The following is a 23,613-nucleotide window of genomic DNA, read 5'->3' on the forward strand; positions in this document are numbered from 1 at the left end:
AGGTAAGATTAGGGAGGTAAGGCAATATATAGGCCGTAGTGGCGAAGTAATTACAATTTAGCAATTAAACACTGGAGTGATAGATGTGCAGAAGATGAATGTGCAAAGGAGCAAAAAATAAAAAATAACAATATGGGGATGAGGTAGTTGGATGGGCTATTTACAGATGGGTTATGTACAGGTGCAATGATCTGTGAGCTGCTCTGACAGCTGATGCTGATGAGGGAGATATGAGTCTCCAGCTTTAGTGATTTTTGCAATTCGTTCCAGTCATTGGCAGCAGAGAACTGGAAGGAAAGGCGGCCAAATAGAAATTGGCTTTGGGGGTGACCAGTGAAATATACCTGCTGGAATGCGTGCTATGGGTGAGTGTTGCAATGGTGACCAGTGAGCTGAGATTTGAGATTGGTTCCCATTGGAAACGACAGGCTATGGTCAATCTTGGGTTAGTTAAACAAATACTTCCTTGTAGTGCCTGCAAAATGACGCTTTTACCACAGATAGAAAAATGAAACAGATATTTCACCGGATGTATAAATGTGAAGCAAGCGCTTGGTGTTTCCACTCACTGCAAAATATGGTAGTGAGAGGAAGCCCAGTGGCCGCGGTGGGAGAAGATGGAACGAGATGGATTTTGGCCGACATTCTGCTCATTGATGAAACATTTGATCTCAATACAGTTTTCTATTCCCAAAACTAAAATCTGTTACGAACAGAGTGGACTACGTTTTGTAGACTTTGCCATTTGTCAAAGTTTTAAAAACGTGCGTTAATTAGAAGGAGCGCAAAGGCGAATTGAGTTACTACACACGCAAACTTCACAGAGTAGGCATGAACGCAATGTATGCTAGAACGCTCCAATATAGGATCTCGCTAGCTCTGCCCAACTCCTTGCTTTTTCTGCCCACTGTGACTAATTTCTTCCCATTTGAAACGACGGGCTGTGGTCTATCTTGGTTTAGTTATATAAATCTTTGCTATAACTATTGCTCACTATAAGCATGGAACTAGTTAGTGCAACCATTTGTTTTACGGGGAGCAAAATGAACTGCTGCACCATACCATTGCATGAATTCATGGCAATTGGAAGCGAATGAGCTAGTCATCATTTTGAGTGGTTTGGTGAATGCTAGTCAATTTAAACTGCGTATATAAACATAACAGTTACTAAGTTATTTAAATATAAAAATTATTATCTTCTGAATAAAGACCGGAAGGTGTGTGGACGACGGGCGGCAGTCCAACTAGCTACCTTGGTAACTTCAAATAGGCCAGAATAAAGATGGAAACGATACTTGACCTACCAATCGAAAATAAGATATTTTATGCTGTTCTGGTGTTCTCGTGGACGGTTTATCTATGGGAGGCCTACCTTGCGTACAGACAGGTAATTGTTTACTTTGTTTCGTAACTGTCTCTGTCAATACCGCACAAGGCCCCCGCTGCTGCCCCATTCATAGACGCGAACTACTTTAGCGCCAATTGACAATAAAACCTTCTGACGGGTGATGTTTGTTAATAACCTCTACGGGATCAGCTAACGTAGGCTAATGTGATTAGCAAGAGGGTTTAAGTAACAACAACAAAAATTCCCAGGACCTAGACATATCTGATATGGGCAGAAATATGACATTCTTGTTAATCTAACTGCACTGTCAAATTTACATGAGCTATTACAGTGAAAGAATACCATGCTATTGTTTGAGGAGAGTGCACAATTATGAATTTAAATGTATTAATAAACCAATTAGGCACATTTGGGCAGCCTTGATACAACATTTTGAACAGATATGCAATGGTTCATTGGATCAGTCTAAAACTTTGCACGTACACTGCTGCCATCTAGTGGCCAAAATCTAAATTGTGCTTGGGCTGGAATAATACATTATGACCTTTCTCTTGCAGTTCAAAGATGATGGTAAAAAAATAATATTTTACCTGATCTAATGTGTTATATTCTCCATTCATTTCACATTTCCACACATTTCAAAGTATTTCCTTTCAAATGGTATCAAGAATATGCATATCCTTCATGTCCTGAGCTACAGGCAGTTAGGGTATGACATTTTAGGCGAAAATTAGCTTGCGGTACTTTTTTGGAAACATAAGGAATGTGTCTTTCATATCAGCCATAAATGCTTAATAAAAAACAAAATGTACATTAGTAGTTACACTTGTTTTAGGATTAGTGTTCCCACACCGCCATGTCTACATGTTACAACACTTGTTTATGTAAGACAAAGGCCGCCACCAGTACTAATTAGCTATCTAGCATGCTCTGAACATCTGGGTGTAAGATAACTGGGGAGGAAGTGTAGTTTGTCAGCTGGAGGCACAAAGTGTATGGATCTGTGCAAAACTACTTCAGTAAGTATATTTTTTATTTGAAAGATTATTTCTCACTGACATGAAAGATAAGGGGCATTTCAGCATATCTTCAAAATGGATGATTGTCGGAATTGTCGTTTACAAGGAGCCAAATGTGGGCGAATGTAATGGCTGAAGGGATTTCGAGAGCTAGATAGCAGCATGCTGACTCAGTTTCATTTATATTGTTTCAATACCATGTTTCAGTCCAGTTTTTATGCGAGTAAAGTCAAAACGTATTTAAAAAATAATTGTGCCAGCTGTGCAGGTAACGGGAAGTTTCTGTACTATTTTTCAATTGCTGTCGGATCATTTGTTTGTTCGACATGGTGGGATCTTTTTGTGTCGGTAAAATGTATTAGGTAAGAAATGGAGGTGGAAATGCCTTTATGCGGAAACATTGATATAATTACCAACGTATCGAAATAATGCGATGATATGGTGTGTGGTCCTCCCACTATGACTCGGAGAAACCATGGAGTTTATTAGGATACAGATTAAATAAATTATGATGAACTACACAGGGTGGTGAAATTGCACAGTGATCTTGATGCTCTTTTCTAAAAAATATCTAGGGTCTTATTTTAGTGACATGATGATCAATGCTTGACTTCCGTTTGACAAATACAAATATTCTTAATTCAAGGCTATCCATAATAATCTCATCATGTAGACTAGACTACCCGCACTGTATCTGCAAGCTGTTGGCTAGAGTCCATGTGCCAAGACCAAAGTAGGCACATTTGCTATTTAACGCAGGTTTTGTGACAACTATTGGTAGAGTTGAAAATGCAATGGTAACACATTGAACTTAATATTTTTATTCGGTACATGACAAGGTAAGCGAAAAAAAATGATTTTCTGTGCACTATGTCATAACGCAGCGATTTTTATCCACGACAAGTCTGTTTGGACTTCCCACTGGTGGGAAAATGCGCATATTTTCTTGGTGCGTCTTTTGGAATATTTGCATGAATCTGTCACCAATTGAATGGTGTTTGCCAGTCTCTCAATATTTTTCCAAGAACAAAGCTGTCTTCAGGATTGCCTAAAATCAGTGTGATACCAATTGTTGATATACAGTCTGAAACAAAGCACTACAAAAACATGGAACGTTTCCTTACAAGCCAGAATGATGAATACAATTACATTTTATTTTAGCTACTCTACTGGTTGTCTGTGCAGTAGGTACTTCAGCTGGTTGAAATGAGACAAATATCCACAGGAAAGTATTATTTTGTCAACTTTTTAGACCACCAGTACTGCCAAATGTCTGTCACCGGTTACATGCGCAAAACCATGTAGCTAAATTCCTGCAAGACCTTGGTTAGTTTGCTTGCTTGTACTTACTTCTGTCTTGTGCACGTGCCTTTAGTTGATGAGCAAATACATCGGGATAGCCCCACAGAAACCTGCGTTTCGATCATACTTTCCTGTGGATTATAACACTTTCCTGTGGATATTTAGTCAAATTTAGACCAACTGAAGGACCAACCCCAAAGACAATTGGCAGAGTCAGTTCAAATATAGTTTAGTCAACATTCTGACTTGTAAAGGACTGTTTGGAATTGTTTTATCTAAAAGTTAGAGATTTGAGTGGGTTGTCCAATCCACACTAATCTTTGTATTGCAACTTGAGACCCACTAGTCATTCTGTAACATGGAAATTTCCTTTAGGATTAGCTATATGAATGGAAAAATAATATGAATAACTTGTCTTCTAACCACATAGCGGAGGATATACAGGTCGACCATGCACGTGCCCCAAGAGTTGGGGAAGATCATGGACACGGATACCTTTGAGAAGTCACGTCTTTATCAACTGGACAAGAGCAACTTCAGTTTCTGGTCTGGACTATATTCAGAAACTGAGGGGACGGTAGGTACAACTAAACGATCCATTGGTTTGTTAGGACCTACTTTGTTATATTAGAACGTAGCTGCCTATATCTGCTTACAGAGCATATCACCCAACAGAGGGAATTTTGTGTTTTTAACACTGTTGTTGTCTCATAGCTGATCCTGCTCCTTGGTGGAATCCCTTTCCTTTGGAAAGTTGCTGGGACTGTGACTGCTCGTTTTGGATTGGGTTCAGAGTATGAAGTGTGTGAATGCTCCACGGTTAAAATGATCAGTCCAGTATTACGAAGGTTTATTTTCTTGAATCATTCCATATATTTCAATGGTTCTTTTTCTTTCAGATCTTCCAGTCTCTTTCGTTTCTGATGCTTGCGACTCTGTTCAGTGCCTTCACTGGTCTTCCCTGGAGTATCTACAACACCTTTGTCATTGAGGAGAAGCATGGCTTCAACCAGCAGGTACCATGTCCAAACTCTCTGGGAACATTCTTATTATACAGGCAAACGTTTCGTAGTTTGAATCAATTACACTTTTTCGCTAGCATGGTTTTAAACATATAGTCTCTGTTTTTTTGTTGTTTTCTATGGTTCTTCTTTCAGACGCTGGGTTTCTTCCTGAAGGATGCTGTGAAGAAGTTTATTGTGACCCAGTGTATCTTGTTGCCAGTGACTTCACTGCTCCTCTACATCATCAAGATTGGTGGAGACTTCTTTTTCATCTACGCCTGGCTCTTCACACTGGGGGTCTCTCTGGTTAGTCCTTTCACCTAGGGCTGGGGCGGTCATGAAATTTTGTCAGCCGGCGATTGTCAAGTAAATAACTGCCGGTCTCATGGTAATGGACCGTGAATTAATATAAACACGTTTAGCATCTCCTGGCTTCCACGCATAGCCTACAAGCTACTGATGCAGACCTTGGGAACATCTACATTTTTTTAAGTATAATAAATCCATTTAATATAGCATACACCATCACAATAAATCCATGATTTATTTTAGACCAGTCTAAAGAAGCATGATATGAAGAAAATGTTGTCTATTTCAAAAGAACAGAATAGCATACTCTGAGTTGTCCTTATGTTAGGCCCTGATATGGCTATGCCATATGGCTGTGGGCTACACTAGTTCATTTAGTAGACAAGATTTGCTTAGAATTCCGTGGCATTCTTTTTTATTATTTTATAGTATGAAGAATACAATTGACTGTAGCAAAATAAAATAGAAAGGATATTTACTAAGGAATTGCGCACATACGGCTATTCTATGTTGAGCGGTTAACAAAGAAACAGGTTCTCCTACGTGCTTAACTTAGTTACTTATGCAACTTTAGTTGTGATACAAAACGTTGGGCTATATGTTTATTTTTATTTTTAATACATTCTAAGGCTGCATGATGCAAACCTAATGATGATTTCAAAAAAGTCGCATGAAAGGCATGAGCTCTGATTTTGTTTCTTGTGCAGGCTGAACAGTTCATCAGTCTCTCATTCACAATTTGACAAGCACTTGATAATATTCTCACCAGGACTTGAATTTCCTGGCGGCATCCCCCTTGTGTGACCATAATGCCCCCTAAAAAATCCATGCCTTTTGGCAGCCACTTGTTGTGCACTTGGGCTGAATATAATAATTATAATTCCCTTCTCCCGGCTGCCATGCTCCGAAGCACCTCTCACATGGCTCTCCCAGATATCTAAATTCTTATTAGCCAATGCCTGTCACGTGATCGGGTCCTTCTCACTGGCATCTCAGCTACAAGTGAAGACAGACACTTATTGAATTCCGAGGCGCATATTGAAGATGTTAGAAGAACTGTCCACATTTAGCCTACTTTTTGTCAGCCAACAAGGTGAGTAGGCTTAAAGAACTGCAAAAGCACTAGCCCAGGGTTCCCCAACTGGCGGCCTGCGGGTGGTTTTATTTGGCCCCTGTGTTTTCTGAGCTTTTTCATTGTTGGACGTGAAGAAATATAAAAACACCAGGAAATCAGCTCCAACATAGAGATGTGATTGTGTACAAATGTAAGCAAGGTTTGAAATGATTGTTTTAGTCAAATATTATATATGTCTGGTCTTCTTTTGGTCAGTTTGCAGACTACAAATGATTTGTAAGTATGTTTTGGCACCCCGACCATCCACTCAAGAAAAGAAATCGGCCCACGCCTGAATCTAGTTGATGATCCCTGCACTAGCCTATGTCATGCTATGCTACTATCCCCAATAGTACAAAGGTTGACCTATTCTATTGGCAGTTGCAAAGAAAAAGACATATCAGACCTGCCAATGAAAATAAAAGATTAATATGGGAAAAGGGACAGACCCTGGACAGAGGAACTCTGCCTAGAAGGCCAGCATCCCGGAGTTGCCTCTTCACTGTTGACGTTGAGACTGGTGTTTTGCGGGTACTATTTAATGAAGCTGCCAGTTGAGGACGTGTGAGACGTCTGTTTCTCAAACTAGACACTAATGTACTTGTCCTCTTGCTCAGTTGTGCACCAGGGCCTCCCACTCCTTTTTATTCTGTTTAGAGCCAGTTTGCGCTGTTCTGTGAAGGGAGTAGTACACAGCGTTGTACGAGATCTTTAGTTTCTTGGCAATTTCTCGCATGGAATAGCCTTCATTTCTCAGAACAAGAATAGACTGACGAATTTCATAAGAAAGTACTTTGTTTCTGGCCATTTTGAGCCTGTAATCGAACCCACAAATACTGATGCTCCAGATACTAAACTAGTCTAAAGACGGCCAGTTTTATTGCTTCATTAATCAGGACAACAGTTTTCAGCTGTGCTAACATAATTGCAAAAGGGTTTTCTAATGATCAATTAGCCTTTTAAAATGGTAAACTTGGATTAGCTAACACAACGTGCCATTGGAACACAGGAGTGATGGTTGCTGATAATGGGCCTCTGTAGATATTCCATAAAAAATCAGCCGTTTCTAGCTACAATAGTCATTTACAACATTAAATGTCTACACTGTATTTCTGATCAATTTGATGTTATTTCAATGGACAAACAATGTGCTTTTCTTTCAAAAAGGACATTTCTAAGTGACCCCAAACTTTTGAACGATAATGTATTTCTAAACACCAATGCGCAGCAATGCACACACTATAGGCTATACACGCGAATGTTCCAAAATGCAATCAAATAGCAGGAAAACACCATTCTCAAAAGTGACCGCAAATGTAATTATGCATGTAATGCTTTATTATAAAGGTGCATTTTTATGGTAAAAAGGATCTTCCCCAAACTTGAAACTCATGCACCGTCTATGTATGCCAGTTAGGCTCTACATCAGTTGTAAAGTGGATTAATGTGCTTACCTTCTTAAAATTATCTGGCCACTTTAGGTGTGATACATATAGGCCTATGGGCTATGCTATATGATGTGTGCAATTATGATTTGAAAAAGTCACAAAAGGCATGCACTGTTTCTTGCCTTACTGCACACGCTGGGCATCATTCACAAGTGATAGTACATATTTCACAAGTGAATGGCTAATATTGTCACCCATCAGACTATTCTTAATTTAATGTTGTCTTTACATGTACTAAATAATATACAGTACCAGTCAAAGGTTTGGACACACCTACTCATTCCAGGGTTTTTCTTTATTTTTACTCTTTTCTACATTGTACGGTAATAGTGAAGACATCAACACTATGAAAAAACACATGGAATCATGCAGTAACCAAAAAAGTGTTAAATCAAAATATATTTTATATTTGAGATTCTTCAAAGTAGCCACCATTTGCCTTGATGACAGTGTGTTGGGACATTGTCCTGTTGAAAAACAACTGATAGTCCCACTAAGTCAAAAACCAGATGGGATGGCGTATCACTGAATAATTCTGTTGTAGCTATGCTGGTTAAGTGTGCCTTGAATTCTAAACAAATCAGTGTCACCAGCAAAGCACCATCACACCTCCTCCTACACGCTTCATGATGGGAACTACACACACAGAGATCATCCGTTCACCTACTCTGCGTCTCACAAAGACACGGCGGTTGGAACCAAAAATGGCAAATTTGGACTCATCAGACCAAAGGACAGATTTCCACCGGTCTAATGTCCATTGCTCGTGTTTCTTGGGCCAAGCAAGTCTCTTCTTCTTATTGGTGTTCTTTAGTAGTGGTTTCTTTGCAGCAACTCGACCATGAAGGCCTGATTCACGCAGTCTCCTCTGATTGCTTTATAAATACATTTGATTGAACAGTTGATGTTGAGATGTGTCTGTTACTTGAACTCTGTGAAGCATTTATTTGGTCAGCAATCTGAGGTGCAGTTAACTCTAATGAACTTATCCTCTGAAGCAGAGGTAACGCTGGGTCTTTTATTCCTGTGGCGGTCCTCACGACAGCCATCATAGCGCTTGATGGTTTTTGCGACTGCATTTGAAGAAACTTTAAGTTCTTCAAATTTTACGGATTGACTGACCTTCATGTCTTATAGTATTGATGGACTGTCATTTCTCTTTGCTTATTTGAGCTGTTCTTGCCATAATATGGACTTGGTCTTTTACCAAATAGGGCTATCTTCTGTATACCACCCCTACCTTGTCACAAAACAACTGATTGGCTCAAACACATTAAGAAGGAAATAAATTAACTTTTTCTTTTTTTAAACTTTTAAGAAGGCACACCTGGTAATTGAAATGTATTCTAGGCAAAGGGTGGCTACTTTGAAGAATCTCAAATATAAAATATATTTTGATTTGTTTAACACTATTTTGGTTACTACATGATTCCATATGTGTGTTTTCGTAGTTTTGATGTCTTCATTATTATTCTACTAAAGATCTACCCTGGAATGATTAGGTGTGTCCAAACTTTTGACTGGTACTGTATGTGTGAAATTAGTTTTGATTTAGAATGGACCATTATCATGCACCTGTCTCGGAACAAAAATACATGTAATCTATGCACTTAAATAGTGAATGGAGGACGCTTTTCCCGTAGTTCATTTTCATGGCAGCCAGGTAGGCTATACTGCTGTTGTAAAGCGAAGCAATGTGCTTAATATTAGGAAAGTTGAGAAATAAATATAGTAGGCCTAGCCTATAGAAAGTGAATGGGATCCTCCTCTTTTTAATAGAGGCCATCAACTATGTTTCTCATGCAATTGCAGAGCCTATAGAAATGTTGAGCTCATGGGCTCTCATGAAGTGTTTGATTTTCAAAAACATTTGCATTGATGTCAGTTATTAGAGGGACAATAGAGTGCTGAGTACCAGTCAGTTAGCACGTTTGGTAAGCTACTAATGACCATCAGCAGCCTCAGAGTTTGGAGAAACTTAGTTACCGTGACTAAACGGTCAAGTGGAATTTGACTGCTGGCATGACTCGTGTGGTGGTAATACGGTCACCGTAACAGCCCTACTTTCACCTCCTTGCTACCTTGAAACAGCAGTTTTATAGGCTCAAGCAATTTAATTATGCTTAATGGGTTAAGCTATAGTCAAATTAGTCGAAAGTATTTAATTCTGATCATTCTTCCTCACTCTTAGGTGCTGGTGACCATCTATGCTGATTACATTGCTCCCCTATTTGACAAGTTTACTCCTTTGCCAGAGGGCGAGCTGAAGGAAGAGATTGAGAGCATGTCCAAGTCTATCAATTTCCCCCTCACTAAGGTCTATGTAGTAGAAGGTAAGGCACAATACATTAACTCAACAACTAGTTTTGTCCAAAAGATGGGACTGCTTTCACTGTATCTATAATTGTTTATCATCAGAGGAGACCAAAGCATAATGGGCGCTGAGGAGACCAAGGCATAAGTGGGAGGTGGTCACATTTTCGCTGTAACATATGGGCAGTAAAGTTGTATTGTAATTAGGGCTGTCAAGCGCTAAAAACATTTAATCGAATTTGCTAAAATTAAGCTGTAATTTACGATTTTTTTATACAATTTTTTTTTACAAGAATATTGACGTCTTGATTTTTGTCTTAAGGTTACGGTTAGGTAAATTGAGGAACCACACTTTCTTTAACCTCAATATCAACTTGTTTTTAGCTTTATAGATTATCTATTTGGGATGTTTTCAGTGTATTTTGAATGTTTCGGATAATGCAATTAAATCACGATTCAAAAAAATGTAGTGCACTAAAATTGCAAAAAGTTAACTGATTTAACTCTGACAGCCCTAGTTGTAATGATCTGTTTTGACCTACTCTTCCAGGTTCCAAGCGCTCCTCCCACAGTAACGCTTACTTCTATGGGTTCTTCAAGAACAAGCGCATAGTGTTGTTCGACACCCTGATGGAGGACTACTCTCCCCTCAACAAGGACGGAGAGCCAGAGAATGTGCCTGCAGAGGAGACTGACACACCAACTGAGGCCAAAGCCAAGCCCAAGGTCAGACGTACTCCTTTACACAGAGAACTGTGTGTCAACATGTTATTAATCTAAAATACTGAAAGAAGGTTCAGGACTGCAACTTGATTTCCTTCAATTTTATTTATTGCTGAAACAAGCTTCTTCAAAGCACTCCATTATTACTGAGCACGGCTTCAGCATTACCGAACATTTTTGTAATCTTGGTTAGAGCTCCGCAGCACAATACAATTTTCATGTAATGAATCTAATTTGTTGAGGGGTCCTATCATAGAAACCAATAAGATGGTATACTAGTCTTTGTAGTCAGTGTTTCATACATACTTCATTAAAATCAATTTATTTATGTTCTAACTCTTTTCAGAACAAGAAGCAAGGCTGCAACAACCCAGAGGTCTTGGCCGTATTGGGCCACGAGCTTGGCCACTGGAAGTTGGGCCACACTGTGAAGAACATTGTCATCAGTCAGGTTTGTTTGGAAATTCCCTTGATATGTATTTGCATGTCACATCTATACCAGTATTCCACTCTTGCAGATCCTGGAAATTCACATGCTGATGTAGAAATGTCAATAACCATGTTACCATCCACAGTTTCTATGCGAGTAAAGTCATAGTGTAAAAAAAGTATAATAATCACGACAGCTGTGATGGAAACGGAGTTTCGGTACAATTTTGTAAATGCCGACAGATCATTTGTTCATTTGATATGGTGTGATATTTTTGTGTCGGTAAAATGAATTATCTAATTACGTAGACTAGTCTACCCGCATTGTATCTGCGAGCTGTTTGGCTAGAGCGCAGGTGCCAAGACCAGAGGAGGCACATTTGCTATTTAACTCAACAGTTTTTGTGACAAAACTATCGGTAGAGTTGAAAATGCGATGGAAACGCATTGAACTTAAAAATGTTTAGGTACATAACATAAGCTAAAAAAAAAGTACATTTAGTGTGCACTGTCATCACGCACTGATTTTTATCCACAACAAGTCCGTTTGGTGGAAACACCACTGGTGAGTGAATTATTTTTCTGAAGGTTTTATTTATTTATATATATTCGCATTAAAATCTGTCGCCAATTGAATGGAAACCTTGTTAATGGTAACATTTTTCTCCCCTGCCTCTGTCCTTGCAGATGAACTCCTTCCTGTGCTTTTTCCTCTTTGCTGTGTTGATTGGACGAAAGGAGCTATTCATAGCCTTTGGTTTCTATGACAGCCAGCCCACGTTGATTGGTTTGATGATCATATTCCAGTTCATCTTCTCCCCATATAATGAGGTGAGTGACTCCCATCTCCTAAACAATGCATTTTATATCTAACATCTTAATACACTTCAGTGGAGGCCTTAGATGTTAGCGCTGCAAGTGCTGTGCAGTGTTTGTTTTGCGAAAATACCTTGGGCGTAGTAGCAAATATTATCCAATGAAATATACAGCTAAACCTACAATATAGAGTATCTATTAAAGGATATAAAATGTGTAAGCAAATCTCTATTTTTGATGGAAATGGCATGTTATACTTTCTCATCCTCATTGTGCAGTAAGGCTCAGAATTGTGCTTTTTTTTTTACATTCTCCAAATACGTCCTTTTAGTAGAGTCCTTTTTGAGTTTGGTTCTATTATTTTTTTTAATAAATCAGTTTTTGGTTTAGATTTATTTTTGTAAACATTAAATGCATTATGTGGGTTTAATGCTGTAACAACACAAAATAAAACAATTAATAAAAGTCCATGATGGTAGTGACTGCCCATTACTGCTTATCACTTATTAACCATAATTTATTCATATTACTTTACTTTAATAAAATATGTGTTGTGTGTATATTATATTACATTTTATTATGTCTTTATTATTTCATTCTTAGTCATCTTATCTATAAAGAGCGAGCTGCTTTCTATGAAGAAATACTAAAATTGTGATTTTGTCAGACAGCAAAGTAAATAAGACATACTTTTATGACTGCTGATTACCAACTATCAATCACTTAGATCATGTACTTTCAGGTAGAGACCTCGCAAACCAACTGCTATCTATCTCTCGCATATCGCATATTCTTCTCTCTTACGTAGCAGGCGTAAAAGAAACAGACTGGACAAGTAGGCGCACAATGGATTATGGTTATTGTAGTTAATTACCACATTTTCTGCGCTACACTATCGATTATTGGTCTGTTGGAAACTACAACACCCTACTACATCGCACAATTTGGGAATTCAAATAACTGAAGCATTGAAAATAATGCATTTCAGTTAATCGCTCAGCACTATCTTTTAGAAATGGAAAAGCTCTCAGTATAGTGATGCAGGTTTTTAGATGTTGTACACATGAAATTGTCATTCCAAACTTGATCCGCACCGTTATATTCCATTTTGTTGCTACACGAGTGATACCTCTCCATCCATTCTAGCAGCAGGCTGTACAGAGAATGGAACAGCTGGATAGGGGAAACAGCTGGTATCGCACAAAATGAAGTATTACGTTACCGCTAAAGTTCGCAATGACAATTCCATATGTACAACATCTAAAGACCTGCATCACTGTACTGAGAGCCTTTCAGATTTCCAAAAGGACATATTTGGATGTTTTTGGAGCATTTTTCTCCTGAGTCTCCGTACTGCACAATGAGAACGTGAACCGCTGGTTGGGTTAAGTTTATAAAAAAAACATGACATTTACATAAAGAAATTGAGATTTGGTTGTAAAAAAAGCAAAGTTGAAGTTGTTTTATTAGTCGTACTGTATGTACGGCATACGCATGGTATACATCGTCCAACAAAATGCTTACTTGCTGGTTCCTTCTCGACAATGCAACAACAATAATACATAGTAAAAAATAGAATACGAACATAAAGTAAATGGCAGTAGAATATAATAAATGTTTGAGTGCAAGTAAACTCAGCAAAAAAAGAAACATCCTCTCACTGTCAACTGCGCTTATTTTCAGCAAACTTAACATGTGTAAATATTTGTGTGAACATAACAAGATTCAACAACTGAGACATAAACTGAACAAGTTCCACATACATGTGACTAACAGAAATGGAATAATGTGTCCCTGAACAAAGGGGGGTCAAAATCAAAAGTAACAGTCGGTATCTGGTGTGGCCACCAGGTGCATTAAGTACCACAGTGCATCTCCTCCTCATGGACTGCACCAGATTTGCCCGTTCTTGCTGTGAGATGTTACCCCACTCTTCCACCAAGGCACCTGCAAATTCCCGGACATTTCTGGGGGGAATGGCTCTCACCCTCCAATCCAACAGGTACCAGACGTGATCAATGGGATTGAGATCCGGGTTCTTCGCTGGCCACGGCAGAACACTGACATTCCTGTCTTGCAGGAAATCACGTACAGAACGAGCAGTATTGTCATGCTGGAGGGTCATATCAGGATGAGCCTGCAGGAAGGGTACCACATGAGGGAGGAGGATGTCTTCCCTGTAACGCACAGCGTTGAGATTGCCTGCAATGACAACAAGCTCAGTCCGATGATGCTGTGACACACCGTCCCAGACCATGACGGACCCTCCACCTCATCGATCCCGCTCCAGAGTACAGGCCTCGATGTAACGTTCATTCCTTCGACGATAAATGCGAATCTGACCATCGCCCCTGGTGAGACAAAACCGCGAATCGTCAGTGAAGAGCACTTTTTGCCAGTCCTGTCTGGTCCAGCAACGGTGGGTTTGTGCCCATAGGCGACGCTGTTGCCGGTGAGGACCTGCCTTACAACAGGCCTACAAGCCCTCAATCCAGCCTATTGCGGATAGTCTGAGCACTGATGGAGGGATTGTGTGTTCCTAGTGTTGTAACCTTGCAGCATGCCTAAGGCACGTTCACACTGATGAGCAGGGACACTGGGCATCTTTATTTTGGTGTTTTTCAGAGTCAGTAGAAAGGCCTCTTAGTGAACAAGCATGGGAAACAGTGTTTAAACCCTTTACAATGAAGATTTGTGAAGTTATTTGGATTTTTACGAATTATCTTTGAAAGACAGGGTCCTGAAAAGGGGAGTTTATAATACAGGAAGGCACAATTTATTGTACAATATTTACATCTGTTTTGGGGAAGGAGTGTACAAATTGAGCAGTATAATAAGAATATGGTAGTAGCAGTACTGATGTGTGAGGAGAATCAGAGCAGGTGGTCTCCTTTTAAGTCAGCTTTAAACAGAAAATGTTAAAATGGAGATGAGGATGGGATGCTAAGAGTACCTCTGACACTTCACTGAGGAAAACTGAAATGGTTTCACATTCCTACCTCCAGGTCCTGTCCTTCTGTCTGACGGTCTTGAGCCGCAGGTTTGAGTTCCAGGCAGACGCCTTTGCGCGGGGCATGGGCCGAGCCTCAGAGCTCTACTCCGCCCTCATCAAGCTCAACAAAGACAACCTGGGCTTCCCTGTGGCCGACTGGCTCTTCTCCATGTGGCACTACTCCCACCCTCCCCTCCTGGAGCGCCTACGGGCCCTGGGAGGCACCAAGCAGGACTGACGGGCCCTGAAGGGAGAGCCACGTCTGCTGCCTCTCCCCAAGGGCCTCCGCAAGCCACTTCTGGCCCTTTGATGTCCTCCCCACCCCCATATTTCTTGCTGTTGCCCTGTTTTTGTTATCTTTTATCCTCACCAGTAGGTTCTTTTTTTCAATTTCGAACTTGCACAATACCAAAATGTTTTGATGAGACGACGAAGATATCTCGTCTATGCTTATTCTAGGCAAACATGAAGATACAGATGTCATAAACACAAAACCATTGTGGGCATAAATAATTGCCTTAATGTTATTTTAAGCACTTGCCACTAGTACAGGTCACATTTATCAAGGATTGCTCATTATATTTCAGCAAGGTTTTTATTTCTTACTCAGTTTTATTTACTTCCCTAAGAATTCGTCATTCCTAATGTTTTCTCATTAAACCTCAAATTGTATTGTAACGGTCCCGGTCCAATCCATTTTTAGAGGGGTTTGAAAAAGAAACAGTGCTCCCCGATTTATCAAGTGTCAATAGGATGTTTTGCTTGTACAGAGAATGGGCCATCAATTAATTAATTAATAGTATAAACTGCTGCCTAGGCTGGTCGACTGGCTCAATCTACAACTGTTATATATAGTTTGAGTGCCTGTGACTTCCCAGGGATCTGTGACTTGTGATAGTTTTTAAGTAAAGCTTTGGCCAGTGAATTCACTATTTAGGTTACATTTCTTCGCATTTCTTTTTGACACAATTTCATTTTTTTTATGCACTTGTTTGTAAACAATGGTCTGACCATACTGTACTTGTAAATAATTGATTGGCGATTAGCTTTGCAAAAGGAGAAAAAAGTGTACGCAAACTTTTGACCTATTTGAATGTGGTTTGGAATCTTCTGTTAATGTGTTATTGTTTAGTTCTCTACTTCTGGTGCCTATGTGCGAGGTTTGACTGACAAAGGCTGGGGGACTGGGGTGGCTATAAGTCACCTCACATCACAAAACTCAAGTGTTTGGTTTGATATAGGACATACAGTACTTTTCTTGCAGTATTGTGAATAAAGTCCCTCACAGCAGCTGTCCTATTTGTCTCACCTTTGCTATGGTAATGGTAGTGAGTCATGTGATATACAGTGAGCTCCAAAAGGCTCTGTACTCCAGCGCTTTGGATTTGAGGGCAGCTTCATCCATATCAGGTGAACCGTTTTAGAAATTACATCACTTTGTACAAACTCCCCCCATTTTAGGGGACCAGAACTATTGGGACCAATTCACTTTTATTAAAGTAGTAAAAAGTTATTTGATCCCATATTCATAGCACACAATGACTACATCAAGCTTGTGACCGCAAATTTTTTGGGTGCCTTTCCTGTTTCAGATTATTTTGTGCCCAATAGAAACTAATGGTAAATGATGTATTGTGTCATTGTGGAGTCACTTTAATTTTTATTGTACCTACATGCTAGGCAGTGTCTAGCAATTTTGGGGGGCCTTTCACAAAGACTCCAGCCACCCGAGACAGGGACTGTTCTCCATGCTCTCATCTGGCAGGCGACACTGGTGCATCAAGACTTAGCAAACAGACTTCTAAACAGCTTCTATCCCCTGACCATAAGACTTATGGCTAACAGCTACTGCTCTCCCTTTCCTACACACTATCCACACTGACTCGAGGCACATCCACAGGTCCAACCACTTAGACACAACCTATGCTGTTGCTAAAATGATTATTGATTACTCCATTACGCTGCTGTCCATTGATTGTCATTACCATTAGTATCTATTTATCCACTATTACTCTTGTTTACAAGTATACACAGTGTACAAAGCATTAAGAACACCTGCTCTTTCCATGACAGATTGACCAGGTGAATCCAGGAGAAAGCTATGATCCCGTATGGATGTTTTTTGTTAAATCCACTTCAATCAGTGTAGATGAAGGGGAGGAAACAGGTTAAAGAAAGATTTTTAAGCTTTGAGACAATTGAGTCATGGATTGTTTGTGTGCCATTCAGAGGGTGAATGGGCAAGACAAAAACTAAGTGGTAGTAGGTAGGTGCCAGGCGCACCAGTTTGTGTAAAGAACTGGAACACTGCTGGGTTTTTCATGCTCAACAGTTTCCCGTGTGTATCAAGAATGGTCCATCACCCAAAGGACATCCAGCCAACTTGACACAACTGTGGGAAGCATTGGAGTCAACATGGGCCAGCATCCCTGTGGAGCGCTTTCGACACCTTGTAGATTCCATGCCCCGCCGAATTGAGGCTGTAAGTATTTATATATTCCTGCTACCAATCACTTTTCAGCCCTGTTTACATGTACATTCTACTACCAGTCACTTTTTACAAATATATAAACCTACCTCAATCATTTCAGTATCCCTTCACCACAGGAGGTTGGCGGGATCTTAATTGGGGAGGACGGGCTTGTGGTAATGACTAGAACGGAATCAGTGGAATGGTATCAAATACATCAAATATGTTTTCAATGTGTTTAATGCCATTCCATTTGCTCTGATCCAGCCATTATGAGCCGTCCTCCCCTCAGCAGCCTCCACTGCCCTTCACATTGAATAAGGTACTGTCACTGACCTGTATATACTTCCGTTCTAGTGTTAACTCACATTGTAGTTCTTGTGTGTTCATTTTAATTACATTTGTTATTCTATTTTCTATTATTATCACTGCATTGTTGGGAAAGAGCTCTCAAGGTAAGACTTTCCCAGTACTGTTTTAGACCTGTTGTATCCTGTGCAACAACTTGGACATTTTAAAATACAAAAGGTAATGTCTTATTTTAAATGTCAAGTAGTTGTTGTGTAGGCCTACTGTGTATTTGACAACATGCATATCTGGCAAACAAATCTATAATTTAGCAGAACTGCTCACAGACTGGAGTAGACCAATGCAATAAACAAATGGCAACGCCACTACGTAGTGCGCAGCGCATGCACATCAAACTGTGGGTATCATGCTGTCCGCTATATGAGGCCGTACCATTACAGATAGGGGTGGACACATTTCCAAGTGACATTTTGGTTGTTTAAGACTGATAGCCATTTATTAAAACGTGTCTAATGAAAAATTACACACGTTTTTACGGATGGTACTATTGAGCTGGATCTAATTGATCCTTCATAGAAAAATAATAAAGACTCAGCTCATCCGTTTACACACCCATTTTAGACAATGGTGAGGACCTGTTTTGGTTTATTTTGGTAGACAAGGGCAAATGGTCAAATGATAGTTGTTTTGGTGCGAAATGGCAAGATTTTTGAGACCTGACGTTAGGAGTCTACTCACCACACAGCTAAGGATGACATCTGACCAGGTAAAAAGGCACAACATATGATAAGACCACGTTTTGCTTTTCGCTGCTAATACAGTCTAAAGTTCAAGTGAAACAAGTGATTTGGCCTTGGACAATTTTTTTATGTTTTTTTTTGTTACCTACTCAGTCAGTCAATGTTTCACAGATATTTGGAACTTTCATCTAGATTCTGGTGCAACATTGTAGTAAACGACTATACTGACAGCATTCTATGAAGCGAAATTGTTTTGTAAGCAGTTCAATGTGTCCAGTTAGTTGAAAGCCAAGTAAAACATATTTTTGGGAAAAATATACACTTCCGGTCTGATGTCTTCATGGAATTTGGTTGAATTCGTCCATCCTATGAATCGTTATTGAAACAAGTCTCTGGTGCTGTCAGTTGTTGCACACGATGGTCAGAGGTATTTTTTAAATTAAGGCATTGTTGACGTTCTCTTGTCAACTCCGTACAATAGGTTTTTTAAGTGAACATTAAAGGAGGGCGTTTTACATTGGGGCATGAAAATCAATGTGTGAGGCCATATGGCCTAACATTTTGCAATATATTGACATATTAGATTAGTGTTCCACATGCAAAAAGATTCCCATTTCAATCTTTGCTTTAGCTAATTCAGCTGCATGTCACATGACACCAATTAATACTAATAACCATTTACTTTTATACGGCATATGCTGATAACAGCCTAGCCTTTACCATTGCACAACGAAATCTTTATGCAATTTGAAGGTCATACATTTTTTTCGGTAATAAAATATGTGAATTACACAACACACCAATGTCATACATGTTCCTTAGTAGGAGTAACTTGTTATTATGTTTACTTATTCATTTATCTTTCCTCATGTACCAGCTGGGTGAGTTGGGCAAAGGTGCAGGGAAAGGAGGGGGTGGCGGAGGATCTGTCAGAGAGGCAGGAGGAGCCCTTGGAAAGAAACAGGCCGCAGAGGAGGAAATGTACTTCAGGTGAGTTGGGGCTTATACAGTACATTACCAAAAGTATGTGGACGCCTGCTTGTCGAACATCTCATGCCAAAATCATGGGCATTAGTATGGAGTTGGTCCCCCCCTTTGCTGCTATAACAGCCTCCACTCTTATGGGAAAGCTTTCCACTAGATCAGGGCTGCACAACAAGACCTTAACTAGCTGAATCAGATATGCTAAATTAGGGTTGGATTGAAAACCTACAGGACAGTAGATCTCCAGGAAGAGGGTTGGGCAGCCCTGCGCTAGATGTTGGAACAATGCTGCGGGGACTTTGGGCCTGGCTCGCAGTTTGCGTTCCAATTCATCCCAAATGTGTTTGATGGGATTGAGGTGAGGGCTCTGTGCAGGCCAGTCAAGTTCTTCCACACCGATCTCGTCAAACCATTTCTGTATTGATCTCGCTTTGTGCACAGGGGCATTGTCATGCTGAAACAGGAAAGAGCCTTCCCCAAACTGTTGCCACAAAGTTGGAAGCACAGAATTGTCTGTCATTGTATGCTGTAGCGTAAAGATTTCCCTTCACTTGAACTAAGGGGTCTACCCCGAACCATTATTCCTTCTCCGCCAAACTTTACAGTTGGCACTATACAATTGGGCATGTAGCGTTCTTCTGGCATCCGCCAAACCCAGATTTGTCAGTCGAAGTGCCAGATGGTGAAGTGTTATTCATCACTCCAGCTGACTCTTGGCATTGCACCTGGTGATCTTAGGCTTGTGTGCGGCTCCTCGGCCATGGAAACCCATTTCATTAAGCTCCCGACAAACAGTTATTGTGCAAACATTGCTTCCGGAAGCAGTTTGGAAATCGGTCGTGAGTGTTGCAACCGAGAACAGATTGATTTTTACATGCTCGCCGGTCCCGTTTGAGCTTGTGGCCTACAACTTCGCGGCTGAGTTGTTGTTACTCCTAGACATTTCCAACACTTACAGTTGACTGGGGCAGCTCTAACAAGGCAGAAATTTGACGAACTAACTTGTTGGAAAGGTGGCAACCTATGACGGTGCCACGTTTAGGCCATTCTACTGCCAATGTTTGTCTATGGAGATTGCATGGCTGTGCGCTCAATGTTGTACACCTGTCAGCAACAGGTGTGGCTGAAATATCTGAATCCACTCATTTGAAGGGGTGTCCACATGCTTTTGTGTTTATAGAGGTTTTGTGGCGGTCTCCCCGACCTATAGAGGCTTTGTGGCAGTCTGTCTCATGTCATCACTGTACCTCATGCTTTCCTATCTCTGAATCCAGACGTAAAGAGCAGGAACAGTTGGCTGCACTGAAGCAGCACCACCAAGAGGAGATTGATCACCACAAGAAGGAGATTTCGAGGCTGCATAGCGAGATTGACCGTCACAAGGGGAAAATTAGGAAGCTGAATCATGATGATTGAGACTCACTCTATTTGAATGAAGCCCAGGGATTCTTTATTGCCAACCCCTAGTCATTGCCTGCATTGCCTCTCTGGGCCAGCTCTGTGTATGTGTGATGAATTGTTCTGTATATGCTCGAGGTTATTAAAACAATTATTTGAAATGGTTAATGTTCTACTTTTTCATGGTTATTGCTTTCAATATATTGTTAATGCTAAGATGGTAATTTGAGATGCCACATTACAGAAGGATGATGACAGTCCGTGGAGCTGGCAGAGGCGTCATGCCCATAGGGGGCAACAGGGTCCTGTTTTGACATTTTCCCATGTTAAATTAATTACTAAACTTAATTTTTAAGCCCACGTTTTATAATAATTATAAAATAAATTGTCAGCTGTATTTTGCGGAGTGTCACACTGACTGGACTAGGCAAAGAGTATGCAATATTTTATTTTTATTTGAAAATTTGAAGGATGAAATCTCTTGATGCGCCGTCTCATTTTCAGGATGGTCGGGGGGGGGGGGGAAACTATACATAGTAACAAGAATAATATAGAATCTACTGTCTAATAACTAATAAAAACTACTGCTACTACTACTAATAAAACTAAGTACCTATAATATATTCATACAGTGCCTTCGGAAAGTATTCAGACCCATTTGAATTTTTCCACAAAAATCCTCAGCAATATAACATTTTCAAATGTATTAGAAGTCAAAAACAGACCTTATTTACATAAATATTCAGAACCTTTGCTATTAGACTTGAAATTGAGCTCCGGTGCATCCTGTTTCGATTGATCATTCTTGAGATGTTTCTACAACTTGACTGGAGTCCATCTGTGGTAAATTCAATTGATTGGACATGATTTGTAAAGGCACACACCGGTCTATATAAGGTCCCACAGTTGACAGTGCATTTCAGAGCAAAAACCAACCAATGAGGTTGAAGGAGTTGTCTGTAGAGCTCCAAAATAGGATTGTGTCGAGGTACAGATCTGGGGAAGTGTACCAAAAACATTCTGCAGCATTGAAGGTCCCCAAAAACACAATGACACATCATTCTTAAATGGAAGAAGTTTGGAACCACCAAGATTTCCTAGAGCTGACCGCCCGGCCAAACTGAGCAATCAGGAGAGAAGGGCCTTGGTCAGAGAGGTGACCAAGTACATGATGGTCACTCAGACAAAGCTCCAGAGTTCATCTGTGGAGATGGGAGAACCTTCCAGAAGGACAACCATGTCTGCAGCATTCCACCAATCAGGCCTTTTTGGTAGTGGCCATACGAAGCTATTCGTTAGTAAAAGGAACATGACCGCCCACTTGATGTTTGCCAAAAGGCACCTAAAGGACTCAGACCATGAGAAACAAGATCCAATTATTTAGCCTGAATGCCAAGCGTCACGTCTGGAGGAAACCTGGCACTATCCCTACGGTAAAGCATGGCGGTGGCAGCAATATGCTGAGGGGATATTTTTCAGCAGCAGAGACTGGGAGACTTGTCAGGATCTAGGCAAAGATGAACGGAGTAATGTACAGAGAGATCCTTGATGAAAACCTGCTCCAGAGCGCTCAGGACCTCAGACTGTAAATAGTCAGGGCAGGCCATTTGATTAGTTGTTCAGCAGTCATGGGTTGGGGATAGAAGCTGTTAAGGAGCCTTTTGGTCCTAGACTTGGTGCTCTGGTACCGCTTGCCATGCGGTAGCAGAGAGAACAGTCTATGACTTGGGTGACTGGAGTCTTTTGTAAAAAAAAATGTGGGCCTTTCTCTGACACCTCCTTGTATATACAGTTGAAGTCGGAAGTTTACATACACCTTAGCCAAATACATTTAAACTCAGTTTTTCACAATTCCTGACATTTAATCCTAATAAAAAATCCCTGTCTTAGGTCAGTTAGGATCACCAGAATTAAGAATGTGAAATGTCAGAATAATAGTTGAGAGAATGATTTATTTATGATTTTATTTATTTCAGCACATTCCCAGTTGGTCAGAAGTTTACATACACTCAATTAGTATTTGGTAGCATTGCCTTTAAATTGTTTAACTTGGGTCAAAGCTTCCCACAATAAGTAAGGGTGAATTTTGACCCATTCCTCCTGACAGAGCTGGTGTAACTGAGTCAGGTTTGTAGGCCTCCTTGCTCGCACACACTTTTTCAGTTCTGCCCACATTTTCTATAGGATTGAGGTCAGGGCTTTGTGATGGCCACTCCAATACCTTCACTTTGTTGTCCTTAAGCCATTTTGCCACAACTTTGGAAGTATGCTTGGGGTCGCTGTCCATTTGGAAGACCCATTTGCGACCAAGCTTTAACTTCCTGACTGATGTCTTGAGATATTGCTTCAATACATCCACATAATTTTCCTGCTTCATGATGCTATCTATTTTGTGAGGTGTACCAGTCCCTCCTGCAGCAAAGCACCCCCACAACATGATGCTGCCACCCCCACGGTTGGGATGGTGTTCTTCGGCTTGCAAGCATCCCCCTTTTTCCTCCAAACATAACGATGGTCATTATGGCCAAACAGTTATATTTTTGTTTCATCAGACCAGAGGACATTTCTCCAAAAAGTACGATCTTTGTCCCCATGTGCAGTTGCAAACCGTAGTCTGGCTTTTTTATGGCGGTTTTGGAGCAGTGGCTTCTTCGTTGCTGAGTGGCCTTTCAGGTTATGGCGATATAGGACTCGTTTTACTGTGGATATAGATACTTTTGTCATTTTCTGGAATTTTCCAAGGTGTTTAAAGGCACACTCAATTTAGTGTATGTCAACTTCTGACCCACTGGAATTGTGACACAGTGAATTATAAGTGAAATAATCTGTCTGTAAACAATTGTTGGTAAAATTACTTGTGTCATGTACAAAGTAGATGTACTAACCGACTTGCTA

General features: G+C 40.3%; 2 protein-coding genes across 2 annotated transcripts; both read left to right on the forward strand.

The window, feature by feature from the left end:
* The first annotated feature begins 1,037 nt into the window (after positions 1-1,037).
* Positions 1,038-16,112, forward strand: LOC120023486 (CAAX prenyl protease 1 homolog). The gene is made up of 10 exons (XM_038967512.1): positions 1,038-1,387; positions 4,100-4,246; positions 4,384-4,470; positions 4,569-4,685; positions 4,827-4,979; positions 9,736-9,877; positions 10,408-10,583; positions 10,927-11,031; positions 11,697-11,840; positions 14,831-16,112. The coding sequence occupies exons 1-10, from the start codon at positions 1,283-1,285 to the stop codon at positions 15,053-15,055; spliced, it is 1,401 nt and encodes a 466-aa protein (XP_038823440.1). The 5' UTR covers positions 1,038-1,282; the 3' UTR covers positions 15,056-16,112.
* Positions 16,113-18,165: 2,053 nt separating this feature from the next.
* LOC120023448 (ATPase inhibitor B, mitochondrial-like) lies at positions 18,166-20,886 on the forward strand. The gene is made up of 3 exons (XM_038967468.1): positions 18,166-18,362; positions 19,214-19,326; positions 20,595-20,886. Exons 1-3 carry the CDS (start codon positions 18,294-18,296, stop codon positions 20,734-20,736), a joined length of 324 nt encoding a protein of 107 aa, XP_038823396.1. The 5' UTR covers positions 18,166-18,293; the 3' UTR covers positions 20,737-20,886.
* Positions 20,887-23,613: the final 2,727 nt, after the last annotated feature.

This window comes from Salvelinus namaycush, chromosome 28, assembly GCF_016432855.1.
Source record: "Salvelinus namaycush isolate Seneca chromosome 28, SaNama_1.0, whole genome shotgun sequence".
NCBI classification, from domain to species: Eukaryota; Metazoa; Chordata; class Actinopteri; order Salmoniformes; family Salmonidae; genus Salvelinus; species Salvelinus namaycush.